We start from the raw sequence: 11,428 nt of genomic DNA, 5'->3' as shown, positions 1-11,428 counted from the left end.
ATGCAATGAGTAAAAGTGTTTTTAACTGTTGCTTTTATGCTGTGACTTAAAAAAAAATAAAAAAATCTTTACTATAAACAGTAAAAGCCACAAAGGTGAATAAAAGCAGTGGCAACTGTCAGTGTCAGTGTGTTAGAAATACAGTATATCTCTCTGTGTGTCGATATCTAACAAGGTACCTGTATATAGATTGGATAGAATAAAATATCTCTGGTGAATTAAAACACATTTAGGTCACTACACAAACAATTGCTCACATTTTTTTATGTAAATACATTTAAAAGCATTTTACTGGATGTTAGTTTAGCTGATGTACAGAATTACGAGATAACTAAGATTATGCACTTAGAAGGCAGCATTATATACATTTAAGCAGGTCGGGTTAGACAATATTTTCGCTATTTTGCGTTTTGTGTTATTTTGTAATTTTGCAATAAAGTGGTCAACACAGCCAATGCATATGTGCTTTTGCTCACTGATTTGCATGTTCATGTTATCCTTGACGCAGGATATGAGATGAATTCCATAAAAAAAACATACTCGCCCAGTTTCACCTGTACCTTTTTGCTGAAAAAAAAGAAAAAAAAAAACTAGCTTGATTTGCTTTAGGAAGCCGATTGCTTTCTCCTGCACTCAGCACTTTCACTGTTTCTACTGAAGAAGCCATTAAAGAGTGGTACAACCCTGTACCTGTACATTATTGAATAACTTCTTTGACTTTGTCTGTCTTCACTCAAGGACAGCGAGTCTGTATTGATCCCAGCTCAGATAAACATTTTCCTTCTGCTAATTGTTGTGCTAAGCCCATTAGGCAGTAGATAAAGCTCCACAATCACAATCAACGCTTGGATGGGCGTGAAATCTTGCACAATTTACAATCTCAATCTCAAATCTAAACCAGTAATGACCTGAGACCTGGAGCAAGTTTGGCTGTGGCTTTTAAGTCACTCATGCATCTAGGAGCACCATGAGCACCGTAACTAATCAATCAATTCAACATTAAAATGGAGAGACCTGTAAGGCATTATGAATCCATGGGGCAGTGATATTTCCAGGCTTGCGAAAAAGCCAGAAATCGGCTATTTGTTAGGCACCATGACATGCCTTGTTTGTTATTTGTTTGGAGCTTGGGTCTACATGCTGCAGGTAAAGTAAAGCATGCCGGCAGTCCCTGCCACGCCAGCGTCCCCTGAAGCATAAGGCCACATCAGCACGCTGCATCATGTGCATGTGTCTGAGGAGACAGATCGATGCTGTTAGGACCTAGCGCCACTCTGTTGTGTTTGTTTACTGGGGGGCTCTGAGAGCCTGGCTCCTCAGAGCCACAGCCAGACAGACAGTGGCAGCTCCTCGCTCTCTCTTTTCATAATTGATCAGGGTGATGGCTGCTTTCCCAGAGGGTAAAGATGTGGCAACTTTTTTTTTCCCTCCCCTCAGCTCCCTCTTGTCCCCCCATTCTCCTTCTCTTTCTCTTTCTCTTTCTCCTCTCCCTGTTTGCTCAGCATCTCAATGCACTAGTTCAAACATTGTTCTCATCAGCTGGCAGACCAGTGCCATATGCACATCCTGTGAAGGCAGCTGTTGTCATGGATACAGGCAAGCACCAGAAAATAAAACAACCCCTTGAATGTTCATGAAGTAGTGTCACGCTTTATCTGAAGACATTTTTTTCCTCCCTCTCTCTCCTCTCTCTCTCTCTCTCTCTCTCTCTCTCTCTCTCTCTCTCTCTCTCTCTCTCTCTCACACTCTTACCTTGGCTCAGTCTCCACTTCAAGAAACATCTGTGAACGTATTGTTTTGTTTATTTATTTATTTATTTATCTATTTTTGTTGGGATTTTGGGAGGTGCAGTTGTAAAGACAGTCTCCTCTCTAGATGTGACAGTAGATACAGTTTTAGATAGACATGGACAACACATTGCATCACTTTGTTGCTTTCTTGCTATTGTCATCATTTTACTTGCAGAATAAAACAATATTCCCCCCCCCCTAGTTTCTGTGCTACGAGTGTAACATTGGGTAGCAGTCTTCCCTTCTGAGAAGGCACAGTAGGCAGCCAGTATGATTAGGCCTAGAAAGCCCATTTTCCCCTTCTGTGCTCATGAGCACGGCTAATGCACAGTGTAAAACCCCAGCTCCTTGTTAATTCACTCCTAAGGTAATCTGATGTTGATTTTGTCAACTTTAATTACAGCTTGTAGGAACACTTCACATTGCCTGCCTCTACTTCAAATTGATATTATGAATATGCAAATGGCCTGGTAATTTGCAGAGAAGTGGGTATTTCAGTTGAGCACACACTAGACAGGTCAATTCTACTGACGCGCTCGCTGTGTTTTTCACCCACACTTCACGGGTGCTTTAGACAACTGTATTTATTCTTCATCACGGCTACGTGGCTCATCATGAAAAACGTATAATATTTGCCCGATGTTCCATGCTCCGTTTTCAAGCCAAAAACAGGTAGTACATGTGAGATTGATATTGGATTATGTGCTTTTGGTTCCGTATAAGTGTGTGTCGAGAGGAAAAAGGACATAAAAATCAAATTTTGCCACTCTCTTTCTACTCTCTTTGCAGGCCCTTCAAGCAGCAAGGCAATTACTCTTACAGCAACCAGGCAGTGGCCTGAAGTCTCCAAAGAACAACGACAAACAGCGTCCACTGCAGGTGAGCAGCTTCTTGTTAATCTCTTAAGTCCATCCATAATACATGGTGCTCTGGAAAAGATTTCCTCTGTTCCACTAGTCTGTTTGATTTGGCAATGTAATTCTGGACTTGTCACTGAAATTCTAAACCTGTCAGGACGCCGTTCTGTGAGGAAATGCTCGCTCACACACACCCACACACACACACACACACGCACACGCACACACGCACATATGCACACAAAGGGGCAAACAGACACAGGAGCACACAACTAACGTTTCTATAGTGAACTTTCTGCCTCTGTTAGGTTCTGTGAGATGGAGGATTTCACCTCAGAAATGTTCTACTATGTGAGTATTGTAAAGAGTGGAGAAGGTAGTCAACAATTTACTTGCTAACAAAGTCTGAATAACAATACTGTTCAATCTGGCATTATGCATGTCACAAACACAGTGTGTTATTTGCAGTTGGACATGATTACATTAATATGCATGCATTCCACGATAACCCGTCCTTTACATAAACCAACAATCCGTTTACTTGCAAAAAAAAAAAAAAGAAAAAACCTTATATGAATGACAGCAGCTGCTGACGTTCCTATAATGTAGTGTATTCTAACTAGCTGCCATTTGAACTCCTCCAAGATAATTTGCCATATTGATTCCAGTTGCGCTCTATTTCTGTTGTCACTGATTTGGTAAAGGTCATGCTAGCGTTGTGCACAGCACATTCCCTCCCACCAGAGCTGTTTACTTCATCGCTGTCAGAGAACATATTAGACCATTTCTCTCACATCACCATGATACAAATGCAGCCTTCATTTCCTGCATAACATTATGTAAGCACTTGACATGTGCCAGGCTCTGTATTTTTAGGTTCAATCTGACGTGTGAGTGTGCTCTCTTTGCTGCTAATAAGTGCTATCAGGGATTAGTGGTTTACCTCATTAGTACGCTGTACATTTAATTAAATAAAAGGCAAAAAATAAAATAAAAAATGCAGTTAACCCTCATTGTTAATATTTTCACCAAGCATAACAATGGCAACACCTTCAATTGGAGTCACACCCCAGTCTGTCTAATTATGTGGTGGCAAAAGATAAGCTTTGCAACGGGGTGCCATCATGTCTCTCCCAGTCAAATCAGTTGTATTGTGAATGTTAATACACTCAGACTTATCAGTACAAATATGCATTTTGCATTAGGGAATTCATAACTTGGTGTATCCCCCCCAGAGCACAGACATTAGTTGTAAAACAAAAGTCTAGCAGGTATTGAATATGCTCAGCCTATTGAATTTCCCCAGCTCTGTGTATACTTAGAGAATGGATTTGAGGCACACTGTGTGACTGCAAATTACCACTCATACCACACAATACTTAGATGAGGCAGAGTGATATTGGCTGAGGAAAGTCTGTGACAACTGTTGGGCCAGGACACAGGCTCTGACTCTAATAACAGCAGAGGATAGTAAATATTGAATATTTACATTTGCTTATTCCTTCCTTGCCTCATGTTAGCCATATGAATCAATATGAATCGGGAGCTTGTTGAGTCATGTCTACAGGCTGTATTTTATCAGTACTATTGGACCACTCTTTATTAACATCTTCTAATGACCAAGAGCAATTGGAAAGGTAAACTCTTAAGTAAGGATCTGGTCGCCATTATCAGTTTTTATGCTACTTTTATTGTTTTCAGCTCAGATAGCATTGCCTGTGTTAGACAGCAATGTTGTAAATACTCACATAAGAACCACCACTTGCTCAGCAGCATGCAAGTAAACGACTTGAACAGCCCCTCATTAAGTAAGCAGAAGCCTGTGTACAAGCGACAGTGACAAATCCCACCGCTTTCTTCTCAGGAGGAAGGGAAACCATCCATATATCACGTCCTATAAATTATTTACCACGTTAGCATCTAAGTGCTGCAGCGTGCAGTTTTAATTACTCGTATTAGTGTCTAAAGGCTCTTTGACTAATTCTATCCGCTCCTGCATCTGAGGCTGTTGACGTGCACACAAGCTGCTTTTCCACATTTGCGTAATGTGACAGGTCTATTATTACCCAGTAAGCCCACGGGAGCACTCAATAAACACCTATTTCTCTCCCGTAAATCCCTGTGCCGTTGCCACACTGCTTACAAGGATTTCCCAAGGCACACAACAGCCCTAACGTGTCTCTGCAGCTCTCCCATCGCATGGCAATATCTCCTCCACGTTTTATACACTGACATTTAAAACACAAATAAAGGAGTGGCGAGGATGAAAGGGAAGACGGATTACCGCAAGCCTGCATGCCTGAGAATTGTCCCCTTCCAGATCAGCTCAGTTGTCTGTCTTCATATGTGTAATCTGCATGTAGGTTTGTTTGTTTGTCGCTTCCCCGTGGATGCACCTAGACCTATGATATCTAATCGTCTCATCCTGGTGGGTGGAATGGACATTTAACAGAGTGGGAGCATCTACCAGAACCCAAAGCTGACACGTGTAAGGTGCACTGAATACGAATGGCAAGGAGTCACAGACTGAGCAAACAGTCGCATAGCACGGCATGCCAGCATGTGTATGTGTTGGGGGATGTGTGATGGAGCATATCCTTCTAGATGTCAGAATGGTGAATGAAGAGGAAGAGCTAACCCCTGGCCTGTGGTCACAGCAGGGCGTTTGAGTGCTGCCCAGGCTGCTGGGCAGGCATTACGGAGGTGGAGAAATACAATGAAAGAGCGAACAAAAGCACTTTGAGCCTCTGTGCTCATAGACATGCCTCGAACACAGCGCAAACAGCCACAGACCAGCAAAGGTTTACGTTTCCATGGACAAAAGGAACCGCCTCTGGACATGCTGACCTTTGGTTAACTCTAGGTCCGCAGTCTAAAAGCAAATGCAACTTTTCAAAAACCTACTCTCTGTGCTTGCTCTGGACTTTCTGCCTGGCTTCCTTCTTATGCATTGTCCTAGATAGGGGCTGAGTGAGCTGGCACAGCTTTCTGGATGAGAAGAGAGCCCAGGATTTCGAGATATCCCACCCAATCACGCTGTGAGCACTGGGCCATCTTCAGTGTGTCGCCATTTTAAAGGTCACCACTGCACACTTCTCATCAAAGCACCGCATTCCTGTGCCATGTTCATCTACTTAGCTCTCCATCTGGAACCATGCGAAAAGCCAGCTGAATTTATACAGAGACATATGCTCCCACATTAACATTTATTATTAACTCCACTTTCCCCGGTGGGCCCACAAGTAGAAATGTAGCTATGTAAAAGCAGTTATTCTTATGGAAAGAAAAGACATGCATGAGGACCTTTGGAGGGTTACAAGTATGTGTGTGCATATTTCTCTTGAACACCAGCAGTTATTGCTTTTATAACTAGAAAACAAGTTTTTTTTTCTGCCGGTATAAATTGCAGAGGACAGCGTGCAGAGTTTGTCATTGTGATGCAAAAGAAGTTGGAGTATAACCCTACGGCTAGATGTAGGGAGAGGAAGAAAAAAAAGTGTGCCACAGTGTGCACGCTTTGATGTAGTAGCAACAAATTTACCTTCTGACAGAAGATTCATGGGAGCAATAAACGAGTTCTAGCAGCCTTTACACATGCAATCTGATTACTCTGGCCAGGGTGTTAATTGGATCCTAACTGGCAGATCTGATATGTGTAGCCTGGTGAAGAGAAGTCTTTCCAAATGATGAACAGAAATTCGCCTAGCTGCTTGAAGCTCATGTAATTTACTGCATGTCATTTGATGAGGTGTTGGATTTCGATGGACTCCCTATTACCTGTGACATCAGAGAGAGAAGGAGGAAGGGAAAGAGAGAGAGAGAGCAGTAGAACAGATTTCCTAATGAAATGCTACACAGTACCCCTCTTTAATTGTGGTAGTGTATACAAGATTTTATTTTTATTTTTTTTATATAAAAATGTAAAAGTCCATAAAAAATCTTATAAGGACTTCCAAGCATGCTCAGACCTTGCTTCATCTTCCGTGGCTCAAGATCAAGAGCACTTGTTCAGCTGGCTGGGGTTCATTCATATTTGAAAGGTCTTCTTCAGTTTTTTTTTATCTCTGCCTTCTTCCAAGGATTTTAAGACTCATTACAGTTTCCTGGAAAGCACAGACAGGCTCAGCACAGAAGCTTCCATCTGTCGTCCACAGCTGTACTGATACTTCCCTGTATTGATGGAAATGAACACATGATTATCTACATGGTGATAAATCTGCTTGGAGGGATCTATTGTATCACCATTACCCTTCTGGCACTTCTTACAGAGCACTACGTCCACGTTATCATTGTTTTAAATGCATTACTTCCCATCTGTGTTGCTGAACTGAAAAATAAATTGATTTGGGAAATCATTCCTGTAATCTACTTAACTCTGCTACTTAGGATCACTCGCATTGATCCCTTAATCCAAACGACCTTTCTTTGTGTGTGTATGTGTGTGTGCGTGTGAAAATGTCTGAGAATTTTTATAAAAGGTATGCGAATGGGTTCGTTCCTGGCTATGCATGTCAGTAACTGCCCCCAGCATGTTTAACAGCAATTGCTAATAATTGGAATAAAGTAACAGTGTCAGGTCTGCAGAAGTTATTAAAGGAGAGGTCAGGACTTTAAGACCTCCTGTTCCAGGAGTCTGCGAATGAGACAAACTGTAGTGGGACCGAGAGTGTGGAATCACCCTCTCCCTCTTCCACTGTATCTGTGCCCTCCTGCTCTGATCAAACTGAGCTTTACACCTTAATTAACACCCCACCTCTCACTGCCAAGCAGCTGAAGTAATTACCACCACCTGCCCCTCCATTTCTCATTTTGTTTATCTTAACAGTATCTGTAGCGAGCACCGCCATCATCGCAACCTTTGAAGTGGCCACATTATTCACCCTATTCAGCAGCCAGCCTGCCTTTTTCAACACATCTAATATGGGCCTTCCTTTACTTAGCCTATCAGTGGTGCAGAAATGGTGTATTGAATTGGCTCCTGCTAACTGTTTCTGCTCTAACCCTGCCCGTGTATCTGGGCTGGTGATAATCGAAACACAGCACTCCAGGCTGTTGTAATAGGGATAAACAAGCAGTGCTAATAGCACTTTGTCAGACTAGCGGGAAGGAAGTGAACAGTGCTTAGGAATGTGTAAAGCACTTTCCAGCTTCTAATAAGAGGCACTAGTATAGTGCCTTATTCTCACCTGTGTAAAGAATTGAACATATTATGCATAGGCAATGCAGTTTCCAGAGTTTATGTTAGCTTTACATCCTGTGGGTCCCTTTTTGGATCATAGCACTGTAATTGGACCAATGCCAGATTGCAATTTTCACCTTCTATAATTTTTTTTTAAAGATCATGAAAGATTTTAAACAATTTAAAAGTTCCAGAAAAGGAGAATCTAAACCCTGCAGTGTTGTAATGTACAAGAATTTTTTTAAACGTCCTGGTCTTTTTTTTTTATTATTATTATTATATTTTTTTATTTTAATGCATTAACACATTTCTTGACATTTTGAACCTGATCTGCTGCTCATGAGATGAACAAGAATTTTAAGTAGAGCTTTTCAAATGCTGTGAGTGGGAATGAGCGCTATAAAGATCCTCCTCATCTTATTCAGGAAGGCCAGTGTGGACTTTTTATGACCATCCAATTTGGAATTGGCAATTTGCAAAATGCACATCATTTTCAACAATTTATATAATATAGGTTGTCTTATTTGTTTTTATCGAAGTTATGGCGGTTCAGAAAGATTAATCCAAACAGAACTTTTCCAATTAATGTCTCAAATGGGACGGTTGATTCTTGAAGACTATCATTTGGTCATGAGTTTGTGTCGTAATAGATTTTCGGCCTCACCATCGAGGGTGTTCTTCACCATTGTGGTTTGTGTTTTTGGTGTGGCATCCGTGCGAGAGAGAGCTGCCTATTGTGTGTGCATGTTTACCGCTCGACCCCTCCTGTAAATGCTCATTAATTTTGTCCCTTCTCTGCAAAATCATTTCCAGGAGAGGCAATTCAGCCTCTGTTCCTTTCAATTCACCCGACTTGTCAATCATCCTCCGGTGCAGTATCCAGCAGAATGGAGGTGTTATATTCCACCAATTATCATGTCATATACTCGAAAATGTAAATGAACGTGTGTGTAAAATTAAATTTATGGGTTGTCAGTGAAGAATAAGAACCAGGAGAGCAATTACTTATCTGCTTTCATCTTTCAAGCTCTGATACGTCAGGCAGAAAAGCACGCCGTTAAATGCAGGAATTAGCATTGTGCAGGGCTCCCAGTGAATGGGTCGGGGCCTTCCACTTTGCCTTTTTCCTCTCGCCTCTTTTTGTTTGGAAGAGCGATGAAATGAAGATGATTATCATCCATCTCTCCACTAAAAAGCTAATGAAAGCCTGAAAGGCGCTTCCTGACTTCATTTGTTTGCTGTTTTCTCTCTCCCTTTGTGAGGGTGGGTTTCTTGCTCAGTGCCTCTGAAATGAGTAGAAATCGCGTTTTTTCCACTCACTGCCTATTTTACTGCATGTAATCGGACTGGATAGATAAATAAACTAATACCTCATTGTTGTGAAATTTACATGTTTATTGCATTCAGTGGACTGTAGAAACACCAAGGGTTCTTTTGTTATTCACCGAAAGCTTATTTATATAGACAAATAATAAGCGTAATGAGAACATCACTTGCGCTTCTATGCTTTGGTCTTTGTATTGTCGTTTAGTCCGACGCAGAACCCCAGTTGAACTTGGGGTAATTACACATCACAAATGTGTCTTAAGGTTTAATAACATTGAAGGTGTAAGCATAGATTTGCATAATTACATGCAGCTGTTTAATTTGTGATTCTGTTGCTTTATTCGTTGTTTTTTTTTTTTTTTTTTTTTACTTTCTTTCTTTTTCTTTTTTTTTTTCCCTGTTTCTCTCCTATTACTTACACATCCACCCAAGAGTGTTAGAGCGAGTGATAGTGTGTGGTGTATGTGTATGTGTGTGGGCATGCTGTGTGTGTTTCAACTCCTCCATGGCAGAGCTTGTTGAGTTTTGGGGCCAGTCTAATGAAGAATGGTGCTTGGATTTGTTTGAATATGAATATGAATGTGCAGTGAGGATAGAGTGTGACCTTCATCTCTGCGACTCAGTTCATCAGGATTAGTCAAGCTGGGCGATCAGGAGCACTAATGCATAATGACTTCTAAAATGAAAAATGTGTAGTGACCATGCAAATGTCTCTGCTAATCAAAGTGGGGAACCTGAGCCAGGGCGAGCGAGGAGAGCAAAACAAGGACGTGTCAAGGCCCCGAGAGCTCGGATGTATGGAAAGCAATCAAGCAGCTTGATTAGCCGTCGTGAGAAGCACCCGCGTCTTTACAGCCCTCGACGCACCACACACAATGCTCACACCCCATGGGCCTCCACTCGCTGCTCGTACTGACCAACACTGTCACACTACGTTTTAACCTGAAATAAGGCAACCTGGAATACTGTACTGTAAATATACACTCCTGATAATAAATTTGGTTTTTTTTTCCTCCACAAAAAACTGTCATGAATTAACCTCCATAGTTGTTGGTATTTACCTGTAGAAAATATTGCCCAGAGTTGTGCCCAGAGGGTGCCACTTGATTAAAATAAAAACCAACTGGTTATTCTAATCATTTTGCATCAAAGGTAGACACAGTGCTCACAGTGAGAAAAAAAACATTAAACTCTCACATACACACATATTAAACTACATACATCCACACATATAGTCAGGTGAACCTCTGATTGATCTGATTGCTGCATAATGCTTTATATGCATATTATAATAATTGACCACCAAATGCCTGTGTTGTTCTTCATTTGCAGGGGTTTTGTTTTATTACCAACGCTTTGCATTAATGCTGAATTTAGAAAACGGTGCCAGCATGTACATTTATGGTCCATGTGAATATAATGACGTTATCTATAAGGAGGAGATCTGGTTCGGCTTCACCAGTTTAATGCCTTTTTGCATTTGAGCCATTAAATCTCAATTCGTCTTATTTTCATGTGCTTAATCTCTGTTCATATATAATCCAAAAAGCATGGAAGGCTAGAAATGCTGATCTTTTTTCCACTGGTGGAACTCAAGCAGGAAGAGCTAGCAGTGCTTCAACCTCACATTTGTATCAGTGATCATAAAAAAGATAGCACTGATCATTTTTCTGTCACTGTCTAGGTGCCAGTGTCAGTTGCCATGATGAGTCCACAGGTAATCACTCCCCAGCAGATGCAGCAGATCCTTCAGCAGCAGGTTCTCTCACCTCAGCAGCTCCAGGCACTTCTACAGCAACAGCAGGCAGTCATGCTGCAGCAGGTGCGCTCACACACAAACACACACACACACACACACACATGCACAAAACAACCAAGAAATACTTAGTTCTTAGGGCACTAGTTAATTAAATAAGTAACCACCAAATCAATTATTAAAATATTATGTATTTATATAACATTGCAAATATATGCATTATTTAACTTTAAAATGTGAATACATGATGTGTCTCTTTTGCTGGTCTCATATAGATCATACTGAGCACAAGACTGTCAATGACTAATCATGCCTGTTAAATGATGTTTTAATGAAGGTGAAGGTGATTGTGTTACATTCAATGTAGTAAGCATGTTTAGTGAACAAGCAGCCATGTAGCCTCTGAGTTTTACTGATAACTTATTTAGTGTGTAATTTGTATTTACAGCTTTAAATCCAATTTTATTTTTTTAAAGTTCATTTAAAAAGTTTTTTTTTATTTTATTTTATTTTCAAATCT

General features: G+C 40.9%; 1 protein-coding gene across 8 annotated transcripts in view; it reads left to right on the top strand.

The window, feature by feature from the left end:
• Window positions 1–11,428, top strand: part of foxp2 (forkhead box P2) — a 91,174-nt gene that overhangs the window by 51,088 nt on the left and 28,658 nt on the right. For 6 of the 8 annotated variants that reach the window (XM_083528197.1, XM_083528196.1, XM_083528195.1 and 3 more), the window contains 2 exons: window positions 2,580–2,669; window positions 10,837–10,974. In XM_083528197.1, coding sequence (XP_083384323.1) covers window positions 2,580–2,669; window positions 10,837–10,974 — 228 coding nt within the window. Of the gene's footprint in view, window positions 1–2,577; window positions 2,670–2,934; window positions 2,999–10,836; window positions 10,975–11,428 lie in introns of those variants that run through there. The other 2 variants (XM_083528200.1, XM_083528201.1) reach the window with 2 other exon arrangements.

This window comes from Silurus aristotelis (genome assembly GCF_946808225.1).
Source record: "Silurus aristotelis genome assembly, chromosome: 24".
NCBI lineage: Eukaryota > Metazoa > Chordata > Actinopteri > Siluriformes > Siluridae > Silurus > Silurus aristotelis.
This window is presented reverse-complemented; position numbering and strand designations above follow the sequence as displayed.